Source organism: Podarcis muralis, chromosome 6 (genome assembly GCF_964188315.1).
Source record: "Podarcis muralis chromosome 6, rPodMur119.hap1.1, whole genome shotgun sequence".
Lineage (NCBI taxonomy): Eukaryota > Metazoa > Chordata > Lepidosauria > Squamata > Lacertidae > Podarcis > Podarcis muralis.
Window position 1 is genome coordinate 44067722 of NC_135660.1, and position 23237 is coordinate 44090958.

The following is a 23237-nucleotide window of genomic DNA, read 5'->3' on the forward strand; positions in this document are numbered from 1 at the left end:
TTTCTCCACACCATGCATCCTTTTCACAGAATCATAGAATTGTAGAGTTGGAAGGGACCACAAAAGTCATCTAGTCCAACCCTGTAATGCGGGAATCATTTGCCCAACGTGGAGCTCAAACCATGACCCTCAGGTTCAGAGTCTCATGCTCTACCGACTCTGCAGGCACCTCTACCATGTCCCCTCTTACTCCCTTTTCTCTAAATTAAAAAGCCATGAACAATGCAACTTTTCCTCATAGGGGAGTTGCCCCATTCCCCTGATGGTTGGCTGCCTTTTTCGGAACCTTTTCTAGGTGCCTTTGACTACAGTTTCAAGGGCAAGGGTAGTGTGGGAGGGGATTTCCACCTCATGTTTCAAGGATGGAGCCCTCCCTCCAAGCAAATTCTCCTAAGCAGCCAAGAAAACATCATTCTTGGGGAAAGGTGCTGCCTTGAACAAGGAAAATTCACAAAGATTGCTGCTTCCAGTGAATGGAAATGAGACGCCTGGATTTGCAGCTAGCGTAATAGAGGGAAGAAATGAAGAAGAGGTTTCAAGTAGAAATCACAGAGTCTGTTTTGCATGATCAATAGTTAGATCGAAACTGGACGCTCTCAACACTCATAATGTCAACAAGTCCACTTTCAGCTTACTCAGCAATTTATGTTCCAGGTTACGACATTTTCCAGCGGGATGCCCTGAGCAATATCGTGAGTGCCCAGCCCAAGTTGGCTTCCAACACAGCCTGGGAACCGACGCTGCGCCAGGGCTGCTTCTACCTCCTTGTTTTTGTCCCCATCACATGTGCATTGCTGCAGCTCCTCAGCTGGTCACAATTCACCCTGCATGGGAGGCACCTCCAGAGAGTGAAAGCTCAGCGCCAGACTTTCACGGAAAGTCAGTCCCAAGAAATCAAGACCATTTAATTTTCCCGTGTATCAGCAGAAAATGTCCCTGATCGTTTTGGACTCCTGCAGAATCAACTCAACAAGGCGTGGGTGGAAGAAAAAGGGCAACTGATACTCTTCTTGGTTAAAGTTGGTGAGTGGAAGCTTTTGAGTTGGCGCTGCCGTTACCTGGTTTTCAGCGTCACTTAAAAATGCACCTCCTTACCCAAACTTTTGGAGGAAATTGATTCAGTAAGGCCAACTGTAATTGATGAAGGTCACAGGCAGTATTGATATGGTTTGGTTTCTAGTTACTAATGGTTTGGTTCGGGGTTTTGCTTTGGTTTTTGGTGTGTTTTTTTTTGCTTGCTCAATTTTTTTTCTATAAATATACAAAAGTTAAACACTCTTCCTTGTGTTTGGCAGGTCCATGCCTCTTTCTCCAGCACACGGCAGCAGACATGGATGTTGCCCTCTCTGATCTCCCAAATCCTTGGCTTGCAGCTCCAATATTCTCTGGCTTTGTCTCTTAATGGTCTCTTGCAGCAGCTACAACTGCTCCACCAGCTGCTTCTCCCTCTCATGGCTCTCTTGGAGCTTCTGGGCCGAGGTCTTGGCCTCCTCACGCAGCTGCCGGTTGAGGGCCCTGACACTCTTTAGCTCCTCTTCTAGGTTGTCCTCCCTCTTGTGGCTGGCCAGGTCCTCATCTGCTTGCTCAGCTTCTTGTTGACTCCCTCCAGCTTGTTCTGCTTCTCTTGGAGTTCCTGGGCCCAAGGCCTTGTCCTTGTCCTTCAGCAGCTTCAGCTCCTCCCCCTCCTGTCTGTCTGTGTTTTGCTGCTCCTTTTCAATAGTTAGGCACTGGTTCTGCTCCTTATAATTTTGTACTTGGGCCTTAGGGTCCATGGAGGCCCACTTCTTCTCACCCCCGCCAGCAGGACCAGGGGCTGACTTAGGGGCTGCCGCAGCCGCTGTCCCACGGGATCCTTTGTCATTGACAACTCTGATTCTCTTATTTTGCTGTAATTGTTCTAAATTTTAAAACACAGTATCACAGGCAGTGGGACGCGGGTGGCGCTGTGGGTAAAAGCCTCAGCGCCTAGGGCTTGCCGATCGAAAGGTTGGCGGTTCGAATCCCCGTGGCGGGGTGCGCTCCCGTTGCTCGGTCCCAGCGCCTGCCAACCTAGCAGTTCGAAAGCACCCCCGGGTGCAAGTAGATAAATAGGGACCGCTTACTAGCGGGAAGGTAAACGGCGTTTCTGTGTGCGGCTCTGGCTCGCCAGAGCAGCGATGTCACGCTGGCCACGTGACCCGGAAGTGTCTCCGGACAGCGCTGGCCCCCGGCCTCTTGAGTGAGATGGGCGCACAACCCTAGAGTCTGTCAAGACTGGCCTGTACGGGCAGGGGTACCTTTACCTTTACCTATCACAGGCAGTAACCACGTCCAGCAAAGTTTCTGGTTTGCAGCTAAAGCACTTCCATAGACTTTCAGCCTGTATGGCTGATAGTCCTTTTTGACCAAAGCTTCGTAACATGCCATATTTTTCGCTCCATAAGACACACCTGACCATAAGACGCACCTAGTTTTTAGAGGAGGAAAACAAGAAAAAAAATATTCTGAACTAAACAGTGGATGTATGATTGTTGTGGTTCATGCTGTAGCCACACACATGATATGTGATCTGATGGTGAATTTGGGGTGACCCAATGCAAAAATCCTGAGGATCCATGCTTTTACCTCCCCCCTTCCAGGCAGCCTCCTTTACTGCTAGCGTCCCTTATCTCCCTCCTGATCAGCTTGCTGATCAGCTGCTCAGCGGCTTCGTTTCAACACCCCCTTCCCTCTTGTTTGCCTTAGCATCTTTTCTTTAGCTGGAGCACTTTTTTGCTCCTCCTTTTCTTCTAATTTCTCTCCTCATTGCTTGTTTTAGTATTCCTGTCTCCTCTCCTTGCAAATCCGCTGTCTTTACCTCCCCCCCTCCCCCGGCAGCCTCCTTTACCCACAGCCTTATCTCCCTCCCGATCGCTTGCCGATCAACTGCTCAGCGGCTTCCTTTCAATACTCCCTTTCAACACAATCTGCTTTTTGCCCCTGGGCAATTCGGCTCCAGGGACCACACATTCGCTCCATAAGATGTACAGTCATTTCCCCTTACTTTTTAGGAGGAAAAAAGTGTGTCTTATGGAGTGAAAAATATGGTACCTCCTGGAGTGTCCCCCGCCCCCAAGGCAGGACTATGTAGGATCCACCTTGAAGAGGTCATGAGAGTGTTAAAAGCTTGCATCTGCTATCTTCAGCCAAAGTTGGTCCAGAAAAAGTCATCACCTTGCCTTAAAAAAGAAAAAAGAAAATTCTTAATATTGGCTTGCTGATCATGTTTATTTTTATTCATTCCAGAGGAAGTCACTGGGAAGCTAAGTAGTCAGGTAAAGATGCTGTATATTACTAACAAGTTGATGGGGAAACATTGAGTAAACTAGGAGTATCCTGGTACTTGTATCCTAACCTCTTGGGAACTGCATACATAGAGCCTTGGCTCTGATTTGGGTGCTAGAGAGTAGGGTTGATACCTTCATCCTTCCCCTCTGCACTGGATTTGTTTGGCATACCTCGCTCCCTGCACCCATCCTATCAGGGCATAGTTTAACTGTGAAAGCCAGAATCTCTTCAAAATGTGACTTGACTCCTTCCAGAAGACATCTGGGTACTCCACTTATAGTACATGCTCACTCTGTGGGGAAACAGCACTCTTTCTTCTCGGAATTTACCCTTTTCAAGAGAACAAGTGCACCCTGTTCTTACACTATGGCAGCGATGGCAGGATTTGTGCTGAAAGCAGGGGGTCTGTGAGGTGGATGCAGAGCTGTGTCACCAGAAGCTTGGAGGTATACCTGGCCACCAAGTTTTGACGTCACAACGGGCTTAACCTTGAATGAAGCTGTTCCAAGCTGTTTTAGAATGAATTTCTAAAATTTCCCCAAGTCCCGTCCCCCTGGTCAGCATGGCCTGTGGTCAGGGATGATGGGAGCTGTGGTCAAGCATCATCTGGGGGGGGGGGCACAGTTTCCCCATCCCTTCACTTGGATGAAAGACCAGCCTCCTTTGTCAGGAGACACTCATCCTAGTTTTTCTGTGGGACCAGATATTTTTTAAGCTTGTAGCTATTCTACTTACCAGCACAGGAATCTTCAGGGGCAACTTGATAATTCTGCCTTTGGGGCTTATACTTGAGGTACTAGTCGTCGTCCTCCCTTTCCTCCTCATGAGCAAAGCAATTTGGACCTACACTAGTCCCTACAGAATTGACTTAAGTGCACAAGACCTTGGAGAGTGGTTCTATGCACATGGCTGAGGGGGGGAAATGATGCCTTTTCTGAAGAGGAGGAGAGTTGACAGTTGCAAAACCAAGCATGGCTGCAGAGTATCAGTCACAGGAAGTGGCCCATCATCTAATGACAAAAAGATTTACTAGACTGTAGATTACGGCCAAGACAGGGAGGGGAGACTTCCTGAGTTATTCCCTCAGGCTCCTAGAGGTAGCAAGTACCTCACTCCTCATATTGCCTAGGAAGGGCAAGCAGAATTTCCTCAGGACTGTTCTGCTCTTTCCACAACTCTCTTTTCCTGATGACTCACCTCTGAGGGAAGCTAGGGGAATGCCAGGCTTCCCTGAAGTTATTCCAGAGCTGAATCTTCTTGGGTCTCTGAGGGATTGAGAATCACTTCCTGCCTTCATCAGGCAGTGAAGGAGGAAGGCAGCTGGCTGTGTGAATCAGGGTTAGAGGCCTGTGACCCCCGAGTTCAATAGCTGCCTTCACTGGAATATCCCTCTGCTCTTGGTCCGAGACCCTTTTGGCTGCCGTTGTAGAAAACGGAAGAATCCAGATCTCCTTGGGACCAAATTGCATCCTTCTCTTTGTGTGCCGAAGCAGGTGGCACTTGGAGGGGGTGGGGAAGCATTCTCAAGTTTCTACAGGCGGTAGCCCAGCCAGCCACTGTAATTGCCATTTCCCCTCTCAATTTGTGAGAGCAATGATGATGAGAAAATGTTTACAGTATCACTTTTGTATCACTCGATGGCTACATTGTAATTTATTTCTCTAATTTAACAAGCCAAGTGCGTCAAAACTTACTTCATTAAAGTGTCTTTCTTTTTAAAGCTATTTTTGTAGTGTGGTGTTTTGGGAATGTACACGGTAATCAAGATGGAGGGCTCTTTTAAAGAGCTGGTGTGACAAGAGTTTATCCCCTTGCTAAGCCAGGAATTCTCATGCCTTCAACTATAACACTGAGCACAGCTTGTAGGATGTCCTTACCAGCTTGTAGAGCATCCTTGTTCCTGCAAGCACCTGCTTTTTATTTATTATTGTGTTTCTATCCCACCTCCAAGAATGCCTCGTTTGGTTGGAGAGCCATTTTCATGGCTGGAATGCACCTTGCTATATACAAAAGAGAATCACACCAATTGCTCTGGCATGCGGCCTCTTGAAACCTGACCCTGAGATAATACAACCTTTGAGCTGAAAAAAAGATTCTGCATCCCAGGCAGATGGTGACCAAGTGTGCAGAGAAGATGGGATGTTACAGACAGGTCTGTTCTCTGCACAAGTACAAAATCCATGCTAGAATGGAGAATTACTAGAGGAAAATTTGTTGGCTTATTCCTTGCATTTGCTGTTTGAACTAGCACTCTAAGCCAAACTGCTCTTTTGAGTCCTGGAGCTCCACTGCTAATTTATTCTATATTAAGCCCATAAATAAAGGTTCTAGTATAAAGGAGAAGTAATTAGCTGAAGAATTAGGGAACGTCTGTTCTGAACAAATAGGTAAGCTAAATGTTGGCACCTATTGTAAGGAGCATCTTCACAACCTTGATCTTGAGTAAGCTGTCATAGCTGTAAGGAGAATGGCACTTGCTCATATTCCAGATCTTTTACGACCCCTTTAAACAGACTACACATTGTATATTAACAACTTTATTTAAGTACATTGGGCGGCACCCAGCAGTGGTTCACACATCTGTGCAAAGTACAGTGTCAGCCTGATAGAACCAATTGTAGGAAGCACCTGTCAGTTTGTTCATTGTGTAACATTGCTGCTTCAGATAACTGATGCGGAAAAACAAGGAAAAAACACAAAGGACCCGAGAGGAGGGGGCCAATGACCCACAGGGTTCCTTCCAACTCTACAGTTCTAGGATTCTCTCTCCTCCCCTATGTAGTGCCTGAAACAGACTATTACACTAACCTAGGAGTTGCTCTGTCACGTCTACCAGTAGAAGCTGACATGCACTGGCTGTCATTATTACTGTTTCCCTATATTTGAAATTAGACATTTCATTAACACAAAACATGTTTTCAAACAGTTATTGGGGGGGGGGGGTAAAAGCTCTACTCCTGGTGGAAACTGTGAGAATCAAGGCCTTTATAGAAGAGCCTGAACTGAGTATGCAGGTATTTTAGACATCAGTCAGGTCAAACACAATGACATTCTTCTAGTATAAGGCAAGAAATATGGGCCCTTCTCTTTTACCTATGGTAGAAGATTATAAGTTTTGTAGACCCTCCCATAAACATCTCGGGCTACCCTAATGGATGTACATCTTGCCAGTGGAGAAGCTAATAGTCAGGACAACCCCTCACTCAGGGATGCATCAAACCTTTACATTCGGGTGTAGCTTATTAAAACAGGATCTGGACTCCATTCAAAACCATTAGCTGCTAGGCTCATTCTAGGAGAAATGTCATTTTACTCCAATTGAAAAACCTACAGGGCTTGGTTCATTGAAGATGTATTAATACAACTGCTACTGTCTGAAGCAGAGAAGGAAAACCTTTGGCCCTCCAGATGTTACTGGACAAGTCTCGTTATCCTTAATCCTTGGCCATGCTGGCAGGGCCTGATGGAAGGTCAGCAACATCTGGAAGGCCGCAGGTGCCCAGCCCTGGCTTTAAGTGGAGGAGAGAGGGGTCTCCTGGCCATGCATGTGTCTTAAGAGGGACATCTGAGATGATAAAACCTATAGTAGATCATTCACTGTAATATTGTAATATGGCTCTGTGCTAGCTTTCAGTGGCTATGTCCTCACGTGCTGCAAAAATGTACATTGCCCCAGCATTTGCTGCCTGTGCAGTCTTGTCCACTCCTGCTTGGGGAAGCTTCATGATACATCACCTATGGGCCATGTTACTTGGAACTAAAGAGAAGAGAATACTGCTGAGATCCTAATCAGGACCCACCAATGGCACTGCTCTGCCCAAGCACATCCTCTTTGCAGGTGCAGGAGGGGAAACACCTTTAATTAGCATATGTCTGTCTTTGAAACACCAGCTACAACTTCTCTTGGGGATTATCCACACTTGCCTTTTGTCCCACTCTTTCCAGGCACAGGTCTGAACTTAAAAAGCTCTGTGTCTGGCTGTTTGGGTTTTTACCCTGTAGCTTTCCCTGCAGAAACCTGCTCTTTAGTGCTCAATCGGAGCAAACAAACTCAGGTTGCTAAAGAGCAGGTTTTCCCAGGGAAAGCACTGGTGCAAAAAGAAGAAGAAGGGTGTCCTGGAAAGAATGGAGGAAAGGTAGATGTGGCTCAGCTCTTGCTTAGCTCAGATATACATCCACTTTCTTTCCAAGTGTAAGCCTGTTATCCTAATAGAGAAGCCTAAAACTTCCAATTCAGCTACTCTTCCTAAGGTCTTAGGAAGGGACTGAAGGACAAGGAAAGCTTATACTGTCACAGTTATCACCTCACATTTTTATTTGGAAGATTTTTTAACACTGGGTGTGTGTGTGTGTTGCATAATACACAAAATTTGCATTTTAACTACCTATCTATTGTGTAGGAGAGGTTATGAGATGTCCCCATCCCTTACCTTAGGCCAGACAACAACTGCAGCTTCGAGCACTGAAGGGACTCTGGCTGCTCCTAACAAACTAAATGGCCTATTCTAATCCTCATGACATTTTCTGAGAAAGCTGATGAGTTGAAGGGCAAAGCTGAAGTTTGCAGCTAAAGCACAAGGGGTCCACATTCAAAATCAATCAGTGGTAACAAACAGGACAATACTTTGCCTCCACCTTGGATTTCTTGAGTCCCTGCACTCTCGCTTCCTATTGAAGTTTCTCTTCCAACAGTTGCCTACAGAGAGACAAAATGATTGTTTCCTGCTGTCTCATCTTCTAACACTTAAGTGGCCAAGAATGTGAAATATTTGGTTTTCAGCAGCAGCATTAAAACAACAAAAATAACCCTTTCCAATAAGAAGCACCAAATGTGTATATTTTAAAAAAAGAATAAAAAATTCGATTCAAAGCAGATGATTTTTCCATTCCATTTCTGTAGCAGTACTGAAGCAGTCAAAGGACTTAACAATTAACTCTGGGATGACAGCCTCCCTCTGGAGGCCTCTTACTCAACTCCTAGTGTTCTATCAGAGTTTGTTGTTTCATCCTGCGGTGCATTCATGGAAACAGCCACTCCAAAAGTAACAGGGTACTCTAAGGAGCAGGGATAGTTGCAGGACTGACCCAACGCTACTAAGCAAGCATGGTATTCCCAGTGCTGGTGCACATGTTAAAACAGGACGTGTAGTAGATAGTAGGACAGATAAAAATGGGGGAAACTAACGTTGGGCCCAGTTAGTAGATCAGTTACCACCAAAAGCTTTCAATAAATAAATTCTAAGAGCAATTACGGGGCTTCCCAGCAAGCGTGGCTGAATAGCCCCTTTGTGCGGGGATTGTGACGTGGGCATAAAGCCTCGGCCTTTCGGAAAGAATGAACACTGTAAACCGTGAGAACACACATGAGGCAGGGGAGGGGCTTGGCAGAAGGAAAAGAGAATGAGGCCACAGTGCAGAGTGGCCCTGGGCACTTGGCTGCATGACAGACAACGGTCTCATCACCAGATGCCAATGCAAGGACTGTCTAGCGTAAAAAGGGAAGGGTCTTTCTGCTCTACACCATGCATTACAAACTAGTTCCTAAAATTAACTGCTCCAACCATCCTGTTGTGGTCCAGATTCTCACACACCATACTACAGATTCTCTCTCTCTCTCTCTCTCTCTCTCTCTCTCTCTCTCACACACACACACACACACACACACACACACACACACACACCCGCCGTAAATGGGTTTGTAACAGCTTGGAATGTGCTTATCCTCTTTTGTGTGCAAGAGAATTCTAAAAGTAGAGGGGGGAGGCGATGAACTGGCCATCTAAAAAACGACTGCTGAGCAACTGAGAGGAACTGGATCGCAGTCAGTTGCTGTGCTAGAGTTCCATGATGGACCTTCAACGTGGCCCATGTTCTTCCACCAGTCACTGGGAGCCCTATGCACTGGCCGCTTTGCCGCACTCTCATTTTCATCCTAAGTTGCTCAGCTCCACAGCCATACTTGCCATCTTCTGCGACACAAATGCACTCCCCTCCCCACCCCCAAAACAAAGTCTGTGGGCCAGCTGAAAAGGGAACAGAGCTTGCCCACAGGTTCATTCCAATTTCTCACTTGCCCCCTGCAAAACCAATCAAAAGTCAAGCCGAAACCCCAGCCTTCCCTTCCCTCGGGAAAGTCCAGGGCATGCTGGCACTCATCTACCCTTACACATACACACCAGTGGGGAGCTCCTCAGACACTGACTCAGGAAAGTGAGCCGAGAACAGGAACGATGCTCCAAGGAGACCCCAGCATGCTGCCAGGCTAGAAGGTTTTTCGATGGATTGCCCGGGAACTATCTTCCTCATATTCTTTCTTCGAAACCCACATTTTCTTAAATGTGTCCAGTGAAGCCAAGATGGAGCCTCTGTGGGGAAGACCAGACAAGGAAGTCAGCTAGGCTTTGGCTGGCCATGTGGCTATTTTCTCTTTCTCCTACAGTTACTAGTATTCAAACTGTCCTCTGAAGAACTGACGGGTTTGGTTTTTTTTTGGAGGTTTCTCAACGCTAATGCCAGAAGAGGTGGCCCTCCTACATCTTTTCATATCATGCGCACATGCAGGGGACATTCCAGGTGGCATTCAGTTCTTGAGGCCACCATGGATTCCTGGGCTCTGGGCGAATCAACTCGCCACCCCACAACATGCCCCAAAATCTTGTTACAGAAGACATGTGAGAGTTCATCAAAAGACAAAGAAATTGGAAATGATTCCCCAAAGGCAGACACGATAAAGAATGCTGCGCTGCTGCTACAGCAGCAACAGCAACTTGCCCCATCCCTGTTAGGAGAACACACAGACTGCCCTGCTAGGGTATCTCTCATCTTCTCTGCAGCATCCTCAAGTTGTGGTGCAGTTTCACCCTCCTCCAAAGCAGCCACCACATCACTCTACAACTATAGTAATTAGCTGTAGCTAATGTAAATTACTTTTAACTGGTTTTAATTTTGTCTCTTTCTATTATGGTAACCCACCCTGGGACCTTACGGTGAAGGCATTCAATAAATATTAAAAATGTAATCATCCACACTACACTGGATATGACTACAGGCCAGATTCTCCCTTTGCACTGACTGCAAGTCATTTCTTCCTCCACCTGAATTTGTGAGAGCTTTCGTAGTGCAGCAAGTGGACTGATGCTGTACGTACCCAATCCATGTGGAATATAATCTCTCTTGAGGAGCAGATATCTGAGAAATAAAAGAAAGGTGGATTTAGTTGGAACCAGTATTTTCCACAATCTAAGCTCACCACGTTCCTCCCTAGCATATTATTGCCATCACTTCCCATCGGTCCCAGTTATGCTCCATCCAACTGGTCTGCAGTCTAGGGTAGAGAGCCTCTCTGCAGCCTTTCTGGGTTGCATTTCGACTGCAGAAGCCACAGAGGAAGCTATGATATTTTGCATATGTCAAAATGGACTTTGGCTCCCAAAAGCTTGCCACAATAAATATGCTGGTCTTTCAGGTATCATGCGACTCTGCCAGTTATGTTGGAAGTGTCTGGGTATCTTTGAGTTAAAAGCACAGAGCGGTGATTCCAATGCTCTCTCCATACCATTGCGCACATTACTGGAAACGGGCTGTGCGGAAAGACAAGTGTGAGAAGAGGACCCTGCAGACATCAGTGCCCATTACACTGCTCACACTGAACAACTAATGCACCCACTAGATAGAGATGATCAAATCCCATCTTCCACAGAGACCCAGTTCTACTGAGAATACCATGAGTTACCCTCAGAGTGGCAAAAGCCTAGAGAAAACACAACCTACCCTGATTTTGACATCCTTGGGGGCCAGTTTCTTCACTTCGCTCAGAAGCCTATCGCCAAAACCTGAACCAAAGACAAAAATCAACTTCAGTTTCAAGGCAGCTGATTAAGATTCTGGCTTCTTTCCCCTGCAATCGATGGAGGCCTTGCATCCCCAAAGGGCCTGATTTAGGGACTTGGTAGTGATGGAGGAATCTCCCCATCTTTTCACTTCTCTCCCTGCCTCCCACCCAGTTGGTAATGACAAGGAGCCTGCAACCTCCACTATGGATGGTGCAGTGCTCCATTTCTTGCCCATACTCCTCACTAAAGAAAATATTTAACAAGTTGGGGCATACTTCAGGCTTCCAGGTCTACAGAAGCACTGACCTGGAAAGAGAACCAGAAAGTGGGGGATTGCTTACTATATGGCAAGGTGTTGTCAATCCAGAAAGCTCAGGTAAATGATGCAATGGAAGGAAACCATCCAAGCAGGGCAAAATAATGATGTCACTTTGGTATTATATAGAAGACATGAGGAGAAGCCATTGACACTATTTCTTCAGATATCCAGCCTGCATATAAAGCCCCTTCTCCTCCAACTGGGCTGAAACCAGCATCTTTCTGGAACTCTCCTTTCCCCAGGGAAAGGAACCATAAGGAGTTCCTTCTGCCCATCCTCACTTCTGGGAAGCTAATGTAAGCCTTGCTAGCTTCAAGGAAGAAGGGACAGAAAGGAGTCTCAAGTTAAGCTCAGAAGCCCGAGCATGTCCCCAAAGGCAAAGAACCAACAGAAAGAACCTTTGAAGAGTGTTGAGCCTCCAGAGAGGACAATGTTGGAGAAGAGTGTCCGCCTCAAGTCCATATCCGACTTCTGAATGGCAAAAACCAGGACTTCGTGCAGCCCCTCGCACTCCTCCCCAATCAGATCTGGCCGGAACAACAACTCAGGGGCTCGGAATCGGGCAGGGCCAATCTGCAAACAGCACAAAAGAGAGAGTGGGCCTTCTTGTTCCCATATAAGCAGTCTTTATGTGCTGATAGTGAGGAAGAAGAAGAAGAAGAAGAAGAAGAAGAAGAAGAAGAAGAAGAAGAGGAGGAGGAGGAGTTTGGATTTGATATCCCGCCTTTCACTCCCTTTAAGGAGTCTCAAAGCGGCTAACATTCTCCTTTCCCTTCCTCCCCCACAACAAACACTCTGTGAGGTGAGTGGGGCTGAGAGACTTCAAAGAAGTGTGACTGGCCCAAGGTCACCCAGCAGCTGCATGTGGAGGAGCGGGGAAGCGAACCCAGTTCCCCAGATTACGAATCTACTGCTCTTAACCACTACACCACACTGGCTCTCCTAATAATAATAATAATAATAATAATAATAATTTATACCCCACCCAACTGGCTGGGTTTCCCCTCCCACTCTGGGCGGCTCCCAACAGAATACTAATAATAAAGCAATAAAACATTAAACATTAAAAACTTCCCAAAACAGGGCTACCTTCAGATGTCTTCTAAAAGTCAGATAGGCGGGTGCCACTACTGAGAAGGCCCTCTGCCTGAAGTGATATACATGTAGAAGCTCAGAGCCAAAGGTCATATACCTCAGCCTTTTTGAGCAGACAAACTCAAGGAAGCTCTCCCAGTGAAGAAAACATTCCTATCAAGATGGCACCACCAATTACTAACATACATATTTGTAGGGAAGTGAGCTGGTAAAAATTGTTACTGACTAGTAGCTTTGCAGGGCTGGTCTATCAACTTTAAAAAACAAATATATTGGAGGAAGAGTCTGTTTTATCAAAGCCAAGTCTCAAACGTTGTCATATTAGATTCCATCAAGTTAAGAAACAAGGTTTTTTCCAAGTTTAATCAAAAACAACAGTGACCCAGATAGAAAAGTAGATTCTTTCAGATATGATGCCTAGGAAATCAACAAGAAGGGAACTTAACAGACTATATATCGACACCTTTGTTGAGTTTTAGAATAGACCACACCTGCACTCCATGTTAACAATCATAGACTCATAGAATCATAGAGCTGGAAGGGACTTTGAGGGTCACCTAGGAATCCTGCCCACCCACAGCTGTCCCTGGGTGGGCTCAAACCACATACCTTCTGGTTAACCGTCAGATGCACTGAGCCATTGTGCCACAGAAGGAACTTCCCCGCAATTAGCCAGGGGGGATTCATTAAGCCTCACCAGTGTCCACTGACACAGCAAATGAGGAGGAACAAAGCCACCAAAGGCAAGAAAACTAGAATGCTGGGTGGGGAGGGACACGCCAATATACTCTGCCTCAGGGTCCAATTATAACACTTGAAACACTTGGGCTGGAGCTTTTTCTTCCTCTAGAAATTTTCGCAGGAAGACTTACTTCCTGTGTTGAACACCACAGGCCTAAAGGCAGAAAACAGCCACAATTCCTAACCAGTCTGTTGATCTGTAGAATAATAACTGAGGCTTATTTAGCAACATCTGACTTCCAACAGGGCCGCCTCTGCACAAACCTCAATGGTGCTTCCATCTGGAAGGTAGTACTGAGCTTTCTCGGTTTCTAATGTCTCATCCTTCTGTGGGTTTATTGACAGGTAACAGGCCCGCTGTGGAAGAAAGACAAGCAGAGAATGGTGGTCAGTCAAGCACATTCTTCTAAAAGACACACTAGACACAAACACTGGCGAGAATACTCACATTACTCTTGGCCCAGACACAATAGAACTCTATACATGAGATTGCTAACCAGTGGTCTCCCACAATATGCCAAGCATAGGACACACTGTTCTCAATGACATCTACTATGCGAGGGTTTGCACTATGTATATGTGTCAGCACATGGGCATGTTCGGAAGTCTTCCTAAAACTCTACCACTTCAGAAAGTGGTGGTGGGGAGAAGTCATGTTTGAAAGCTTCCCCTTTTTGTAGGTTTTAAAAAGACTTCTCTGACCATCAAAAGCTAGCAAGAAGGATTATGTTCATTTTTTTGGATTTGCTAGTTTGTAGAAGGTTTCTGGCATGAAGGAGCGTTCAGACTTGTTATCTCACACCTACATTCTGAAGAGAGATAGCCCCAGAAGGGATGTACCATGTGATTTTTCTGAACACAGATTGGTCTTCCCTTTCTGTCTGAGAGATGGACCTAGTGCTAAGGAAAGGTGCCGTTGAAGAGCAGGGAAAATGCAGTTCTGCACTGGAACTCAAAGTTCAGCTTCAGGAGGCATCTGCAACTGCAGCAGTCCTCTCTTCCCAAGCCTTTCTGAAATCTCGACACAGACTCTGCCGGATACGGTGAGATACACCAGGTGTGGCACCCCATCCCATTCTACAGCACTCAGTTCCCACAGAAGACTAAGGGCACCCAGGCACCTCTTTGATGGTTTTGACGATTTCAAATTCAGATGACGTGTGGAAGTCGTAGCCTTCCTTCCGGAGATAAAGGCGAAGGAAACGAGAGACATCACGGCCGGCTATGTCAATCCGCATAATGGAATGGGGCATGGCAAAGCCTTCATAAATAGGAACCGCGTGGGTGACCCCATCCCCAGAGTCCAACACCACTCCGGTAGTTCGCCCTGTCGCATAACTGCAGAAAGGAAATATGTTTCAGAACACACACACAAAACAGAATTTGCGGAAATCAACATTAACTAATGGGGCTCCCCAACACCATTTCCTAAGGTAATTGTTACTCCAGGACAACTCAATTTATTCTGACTTTTCTAGAACTAAGGAGCTATCTTTAAAAACAAAAACACACTGATGGTGATACTTCATTGGCTCAGACAACAAAGGGAGAAAGTTTATACTATACAGCTATGCTCTGAAAAAGTGATAGGCTGGAGAACAAAACTAGAACTGACACAGAATACAAACAATGGTGATAAATTCTAACACAAATAGACACCTGAGCATTCATTTAGTCAAGAAGCCAGCATTTCTCAAGACGTAATCTTTGACAAGATCCAGGATGCAACCCTGTGCACACTTAGCTGAGAGTAAGCCCTTCTGAACACAATGCGGCCCACTGCTGAGTAAAAATGCACACGATTACACAAGCTAGTCACCCTGGCCAGCCCGCTTTCTCAAGGGAAAACAGACCCCATGCAAACCCTTGTTTTGCATTGCAAAAAAATTGTTTCTCCTCCAAAGAACGTAAGAATAGCCTGCTGGATCAGGCCAATGGCCCATCCAGCATCCTATAATCGCAGTGGCCAACCAGATTCCTGTGGGAAACCAGGGAACAGAGCATGAACAAAAGAGGTGGAGCATAGCCATCCTGGCTAGTAGCCATTAATAGCCCTCTCTTCCATGAAGGAGAGAACCAAGAAAGCAAAAGGGGTGGGGGGAAAGTACTTACAGGCTAAGCACAGCTTGCATGGAGATGAACAGGGCTGGCACATTAAAGGTTTCAAAGAAAACTTCAGCTGCTCTTTCACGGTTCTTGCGTGGGTTCAGGGGAGCCTCCGTCAGGAGTACGGGATGCTGGTGGTTGAGGACACAAAAGATTTGGCTGGGTAGGGCTCCGCCAGTGATCATATGGATGTTTCCAGGTCTCCCAAAGCAATGAAAAGGCAACCCCAAGACTTTATACGGCAGTGGAAGAATTTGTCACCAGTTGCAATAGGTTGAAAGAAGGGAAATTTAGCCAGGTTCACAATGATATTGAAGAAGTTGCCATTCTAGAGGTGTTTGCCCCACCCCTTGTAACATGCTCCAGAGTGCTCCGTGTGAAAGGGGACTAACAGTCAAGCAGAAACGTTTGAAATGCAGAGTGGGAACTAGGAAAAACAACCCGAGTTGAAGCAAATGGCCAGGCAAATGCTCTTCTCCATTAAGTTTTGATTCAGTGAACTTTGCCTTATTTCGTTTGCTACCCATTCATCCAACATCCAATAGCTTACAAAGCTATTTTTAAGAATTCAGTGAAATCACATGACATCAAACATATCTTAAAACCCTGTAAACTTGACATCCCCAATATATATATATATTTAAATACTTGAGTTAGTGAGTACAGGGAGCTGTATGCAGGATAGTTAAGATATGGATAGATGATAAAGAATGGAAAATCCAAGTACAGAAAGCAGTAAGGGTGCAAAGCACTTCTACCAAACCAGATATGGGAGGTTCTCTTTGTTTGGCCACTTGGGGCTTGTGCATATAGAGTTAGCTCACCTCTTCAGAGAAGGTCTGGAGCTGGTCTTTTGAGTACACGTATTGCCAAATGCGCTCCATGTCATTCCAGTCCTTCACTATGCCGTGCTCCATAGGGTAGCGGATGGAAAGAAGGCCTCTGTGCTCCTGGGCAAAGCAAAAGCAAAAAACAAAACAAGGCACTTAGTCAGAGGGAAGGCCAGAAGAATCACCCGCTGTGTCCATCATGGAGACTTTGTAGCTCATTTCTTAATGGAGCTACTTTCCAGGAACCCCACTGAACAGCACCATCTAAATAACAACAACAACAATAATAATGGCACGTCTCTTGTGCAGGAGGGAATACAGTCATACCTCGGGTTGAAGTAGCTTTGGGATAAGTACCGTAATTTTCGCTCCAAAACACGCACTTTTTTGCTCCTAGAAAGTAAGGGAAAATGCCTGTGCGTGTTAAGGAGCGAATGCACTCGACTGGATCCATGGCTGCCGTCAGTCAAGCAAAGCAAGCTTTGCTTGCTTTACAGCCAGGAGGAGGGGGAGGAGCCGAGGAGGGAGGGAGGGAAGGAGAGCCATGGCAGCAAAGCGGGCAGCAGCCGCTTACACGCGAGGAGGGACAGACGGGAGCCATAGGGAGCCGGAAAAGCACCGCGTAGCCAGCAACAGCTGCTGCAGCCTCAGCTAGCAACGCTCTCTAAACGGAGCAATGAGGCTGCAGAGGGACGGCAGGGCACAGGAGGGCTCTGAGCCACGAGCGCAGTGAAAACCAGTAAAAAAGTTTTTAAAAAGGCTGCTGGGGACAGGAGGGCACGGGATGAGGGAGAGAGGGAAATTACGATTCTCCCAGCGTCTCAGCTGATCCGCTGAGCAGGACTTGGGTTGCAGGGGATTCGCCATTAGCTGCGTAAAACAGCAGCAAAGAGGGAGAGAAGGAGCAAAGTGGGAGAGGAAAGGAGCTGCTTACACTGCTGTAAGTGGCTGCTGTCTGGTTGGCTCCTTTAAAGCAACAGTGCTCTTTCCCTCCCCCCTCCCCTCTCAGCTCGCCGAAAAGCTCCTTTTCCACACACCCCACTCGAGCTCCTTCTCCCCTTAAATCCCTCTCCTGCATCATTAGCCACATCCTTTTCCACACACCCCACGCGTGTTCCTTCTCCCCTTAAATCCCTCTCCTGCATCATTAGCCACATCCTTCTCTACACACCCCATGCGTGTTCCTTCTCCCCTTAAATCCCTCTCCTGCATCATTAGCCACATCCTTCTCCACCCACCCCACGCGTGTTCCTTCTCCCCTTTAACCGCTCGCCTGCATCATTAGCCGCATCCTTCTCTACACACCCCACGCGTGTTCCTTCTCCCCTTAAATCCCTCTCCTGCATCATTAGCCACATCCTTCTCCACCCACCCCACGCGTGTTCCTTCTCCCCTTTAACCGCTCGCCTGCATCATTAGCCACATCCTTCTCTACACACCCCATGCGTGTTCCTTCTCCCCTTAAATCCCTCTCCTGCATCATTAGCCACATCCTTCTCTACACACCCCACGCGTGTTCCTTCTCCCCTTTAACCGCTTGCCTGCATCATTAGCCACATCCTTCTCTACACACCCCACGCATGCTCCTTGTCCCTTGAATGCTTTTCCTTCCCTCCCTACTTAAAACGTGGTTACAAAGCACGGATCCACATGGATCCTCAGGATTTTTGCACTGGGTCACCCCAGGTTCACCATCAGATCACATAAAATGTCCATGGCTACAGCCTGCACCAAAAAAATCACGCACCCACTGTTTCATGGGGCTGCAATGGCGCAAAAACGTGGTTACAAAGCATGGATCCACATGGATCCACAGGATTTTTGCATTGGGCTACCCCAAACTCACCGTCAGATCACGTTTGTGGCCACAGCATGAACCACAAAAATCATACATCCACTGTTTTGTTTAGAATATTTTTTTCTTGCTTTCCTCCTCTAAAAACTACGTGCGTGTTATGGTCAGGTGCGTGTTATAGAGCGAAAAATACGGTATTTTCAGGTTGCGCACTGCGGCGACCCGGAAGTAATGGAGCGTGTTACTTCCAGGTTTCGCCACTTGCGCATGCACTCAAAATGACGCCACGCGCATGCGTGGAAGCAGCAAATCGCGACCCATGCATGTTGCATTCGCTTCTGGGTGTGAACAGGGCTCCGGAATGGATCCCGTTCGCATCCAGAGGTACCACTGTATGTTATTGACAGTATGGAAGCAATGTTAATGAGAATCTCTATTCTTCTATTTAGAAACAAGGAGACAAATATTAAGATGGCTACTGTAGCCACTGTCCTTCCTTCATTCTGAATGTTCACGGTTCAAATTCAGGGACCATGGAAGAGTCAGGTGGCGACAGGTCACATGTTAGATTGATCAGGAACTTTGTCCTGAAATCAGCTCTTCTCCATTAGTGCATTCACTTTTCACTGATTTGATCAGGTCTGGACTTTGGCAAGCAGAGATATTCAGTCAGGGTCAGGGATGGCTGGAGTTGTAGTCAGACAACATCCAGAGGGCCACAGGGTCCCCATTCCACAGCAGCTACTGGGCCTGAATTGTAAATTATACTGGCAACAGAAATGATGCATGATACACATCAGAGGTGCCCTATTGCTTAACAAACATGTGCACATGTTATGCAAGCTCTGTTATGCATAAACAAGGCATTCAGATATACTAAAGGCCTTCAGACTCCAAGATATTTCTAATGTGACCTGGTATTCTGGGCAAAATGTCCCAATCCTGAACGTGTTATCAGAAGAACCATATGACTGGCAAGTGATGGTAAGCTTGAACCAAAGAGAGGGGACAGGTTTTCCCTTTCAGGTGCCTTACCCAAGGACAGAGGAGCACAATACAGCTGCCTTACCTCTGCTTTTGGTCCAATGAAAATGTCACCTTCCAAAGCTCCAGCCATAACCCGAACATGCTTTGGTCTGCCCACGCTGTAAAACATAGTGGGAAAAATAATCTCACAACACAAGGAATAGATTGAACAGTACCATTTATTCCTCAGTTTACTGCTGAGAGACCATCCTAGAACCACTGATTAAGAAGTAGTACATGAACAGCCTTGGGAGATGTGTCATACGCAAATCTCAGTACAGAAATAATATAGTAATGAGTTGAGGACTTAAGGTCAGTTTGCAGTTGAAAAGAATATCCAAGGATACAAAAACCACAAGCAGCTATTACAGAGAATCTCATAGCCCTTAGCATTAAGGAATTCTGCTCCACCACACCCCTGTATTTAGGCCAGTCAGGGCAGATCTGAGAAGCTTGTGGTTTCAAGTCCCAGAGCCAGTGCTGAACCCAAGACCTACTCTTCTCCACAATAGGCACTGCACTTGATATGGAATTCATGGAGCCTCACTAATATAATCCGGAATTGTGCACCAAGCTACTTACTAGTTTGGAAAGCAGTACTTGGGTATCTGATCACCTGCAAAGCCAGCTTTAATCATGCCAGAGCCCTGTGGAGCAGAAAAGAATTGAAGACAATTATAGAAAAACAGACCATTATTGTAAGGTGCTTCAGTTCCTGTAATATTTCTGGTAAAAATAAACCAAAAAGTGCATCAGCCTAAATGTAGCACAAGTGATTTATCTGTAACCCTCCCAATCTGTGCAAACAATGGCAAAATACCCCAGAAATTCCATGATGGTACTGTAAATGTGTTTGGAATGTCCATGTTGTAAGTGACCACCAGAGGGAGCAAATCCTATTTCCACTCTTCTCATCCAGTCCAGTCAAGTTGCAGAGTGCATTCAAGAAACAGAAATAATGGAGCGGATAAAACCAGATGTATGACTTATACATTGAAGCCAAAGATCCTATGTCCTAGTAACTTAACAGAATACAGAATTATTGCACGTATCTGGGCAACACCTGCTTTTGCAAGTCCCTTGGAAAAACAGCATGCAAAGCACTTCAGAAAATGTAGATCAGAGATGCAGAACCAGTGGCTCTCCAGATGTTGCCCAGTTACAACTCCCATCCTCCCTAACCACTGGATATGCTGGCTGGGACTGATGGGAATTGGAGTCCAGGAACAGTGGGAAGACCAGAGATTCTTCCTTCCAGATGGAAATGTACAGAACGGTCTTAATTCAGTTCATGTTTCTTGCATGCAAGTAGACCAGTACGTCCGTTCTGTCCTAGATCCATTCAATTTTTAAGGCAAAATCCTAAGTAAATCTGCACACCTTTCAATTTAAAAATAAATAAATTATGGAGCAGTTACAAGGTAGTCTGAAGGTATCCCTTGCTTATTTACTTTAAAAAAAAAACCATTTCTACTTGCTCCAATGGTTAAAAAAGAAAAGAACCAGAGAAGCCCTTGGACCATCCTGTTGTTGTTTTTAAGTTAAATTGGAGTAAATTATCCTTGCAAACTAATCCACATGTCTGTGTTATGATCATGATCCATCAAATGGGTGGGAAGGTTTTGGTGGAGTGAACAAAAATCCTCTTCCATCCCTAAACCTTCCATAGATTAAATTTCCTGATTTCTGAACAGTTTTAATTTACTGCTCTTCTGTCCCTCAATAGCATTAGCAGCACAGTATCCTTAAGAGATTCCTTAGCATGGTGGTAGTGTTTTTTTGTGCGGGGGGGGGGGGGGGGGCGGGGGGCGGTCTGGGGAAAATACTAAGCTTACAAGCCAAATGATCTTTTATTTAATATATCACACTCTCTGCCCTTGAGGTGGTATGTGTAAATTACCCCAAAAATCTCCATCCAGGCACTGACTAAGACAACACGTGCTTAGCTTCAGCAAGGTTGCTGTGTCATGTGCCTTCTGATGATGCTCTCATCTATTAGCTATTTAAATATTTAGGAGGCACTGGATACAGGAGAGAAATAATGTCAGTTTTAACAAGCTACCTAGCATGCACCTCTACAAAGTCCATTAATGCAGAACATTAGTAAGAAAGAATTCCATTTCCAGAGATTTCAGAGGAAGCTTTATATACATATTTAAATTGGCAGATTAAGCACTCATACTAGCAAACAGGCAATGAAAGTGCAGAAAAATTCACTGTACTTCTTAAGGCCAAACAGAATGAAGAAAAAGCACTGAAGCCTCTCTGGGTGTGTGGGTGGGTGATACAAGCTCATGCTTCTAAATGAGAAGTGTAAAGGTCAGCAGAGGCAGTGTGATTAAGGAGAATAAAGGGAATATTACTCATTTTAGTAGTTTATTGTTATTTATTTCATAAAACCCTCAAAGTTGCTGAGGAGTCAGCCTGTTTTATCACCCCTGCCAGACCTTTAGAGTTATTGTTTGAATAAAGGCCCATGAGAAAGATGTCGAAAGAATATGTAACCGGTGGTTTTTCAAAGCATTCTGGGAAGCACTGTTCTTAATACAGAACTAGAGGCAGCATCTAACACTGCTTTCCACCTGCAGAAATGCCTGCTGGGAGAATGGACATTGGCTTCCAGAGGAAAGCAGGACCCACAACCGAGGCATCACAGGAGGCTACACTCTTAAGAACATCACCAGACCACATACTCATTTCTCCATCACTAACCAATCATAACAAACCAGGCGAAATTTAAGGGTCAAGAAGACCAACTAGCACAGTCTAATCTCCAATAATAGCCAAGCTTGGGGTCCTGAAGGCTTGAGTGGGTAAAACCAAGCGAGTAGCAACATAAGGAGCCAATCAGAGGACGAAGAAGCCCAAAGGGCGTGAACTACCCCTTAATTAAGGCTCTGTTGTCCTTCGCGATGCACCGCCCAGCGACTGACTGGCAGAGGAAGCAGCCAATGGGAACCCGGGCTGGGTCATCGAAAGGGAGACAAGAAGGACCAGCTTCGGGAAGCAGGTGATGGTGCACGAAGGACCGGGTGAAAAGGAAGGGGGAGCCTCCTGGGAAGAGGAGGGGGCGCCGAAGGGCTTGCAGGGGGGAGTCCAAGGCCCCGGCAGCCCGCATGAATCGCGGCAGAACTCCCCCGCCCCCACCTCCTCAGGGGGCCACAGCACAGAGGGGCCCAGTCAGGGCCGGACTCACGTTATCAATCACCACCGGCTGGTTCGCGATCACATCGTAGGACTCCATGGCGAGCGCCCGCGCGCCGCCGCCGCCGCCTCAGTCAATGCCAAAGCAAAGCGACAGCGCAGGCGGCAAAGCGCATGCTCGGGACGCGAAGCGAAGCATGCTGGGAAACCGAGTTTCTTGGCGAGGGAAAGGAAAGCCCTCCTCCAGTTGGCTCGCCCGGAGTTTCAGTGGGAGATAGAAAGGGTAGAGGGGACCATCGCGCTGCTCGAACGTGTCGTTTCGTGTTTCCGATAAATCAAATACTATATACAGTACATGGCCTCGGGGCGGAAGTGAGAAATCAAAGCTTTAAGGTAGCTGCGCGATTCTGCCTTGGCGCATCCACTCCCAAAGAGAACAGGGCAGTCAAGAGTGGAGTTCATCCTTAAAAAAAAAGGGGGGAGTGCATTTAAATATTGTTCTACCTTGTTAAAAATATACTCCTGACGATTCAAATTCCAACGAAAATGTAGTGCATTAGATATACTGCAGAGGTGCGGATAGGAGAGCTTGGCTTTCAACATCCGTGCAATGAAGATCCTTCTAAACACGGCAGGTTAGAGTCCGGCTACAGCGGATAATTCTTTATAGCCCCGTTAGGTTGGTCGGCCATCCGTCTATCTCGGGAGACAAGGGAAGAGTTGTATTATATGTCTTTCTGTCTACTGCGAATTCAGAATATTGCAAGATTGCATATAACCCCATTTCATGTTACACCCAGTATTGTTATCCCAAGTTGGAGGTAGCCTGAGTCACAAAGTAAAATCTTAGTTTTCATCATTTAACAAAGCGTGATTCGAACCCGGAAGTTGAAGGGATCCGTCTGCTAATCATTTTATATCCCTAACGTGATGTTTCTGTTACTCTTCCGAAAGTGTACTTGCACTGGGCCGGAAGGCTTTCCTTCGCGGTGGATTGTGGGAACTGTAGTTCCATTGTGTGAGAGCCTGACAGCATGAGTTCT

At 46.3% G+C, this 23237-nt stretch overlaps 2 protein-coding genes across 6 annotated transcripts in view; one reads left to right on the forward strand and one right to left on the reverse strand.

The window, feature by feature from the left end:
- The window catches only part of SLC68A1 (solute carrier family 68 member 1), a 16118-nt gene extending 11092 nt beyond the window's left edge, over window positions 1–5026 (forward strand). For all 5 annotated transcript variants that reach the window (XM_077930180.1, XM_077930179.1, XM_077930178.1 and 2 more), the window contains exons 10-11: window positions 655–1923; window positions 2298–5026. In XM_077930180.1, the coding sequence (XP_077786306.1) occupies window positions 655–908 (254 nt within the window). In that variant the 3' untranslated portion in view covers window positions 909–1923; window positions 2298–5026. The remainder of the gene's footprint in view (window positions 1–654; window positions 1924–2297) is intronic.
- Window positions 5027–5827: 801 nt separating this feature from the next.
- ACTR1A (actin related protein 1A) lies at window positions 5828–22390 on the reverse strand. The gene is made up of 11 exons (XM_028730438.2): window positions 22247–22390; window positions 19633–19697; window positions 19094–19169; window positions 16224–16349; window positions 15406–15530; window positions 14415–14631; window positions 13558–13650; window positions 11856–12030; window positions 11077–11138; window positions 10454–10494; window positions 5828–9671 (listed from the first exon to the last, which is right to left on the reverse strand). The coding sequence occupies exons 1-11, from the start codon at window positions 22292–22294 to the stop codon at window positions 9569–9571; spliced, it is 1131 nt and encodes a 376-aa protein (XP_028586271.1). The 5' UTR covers window positions 22295–22390; the 3' UTR covers window positions 5828–9568.
- Window positions 22391–23237: the final 847 nt, after the last annotated feature.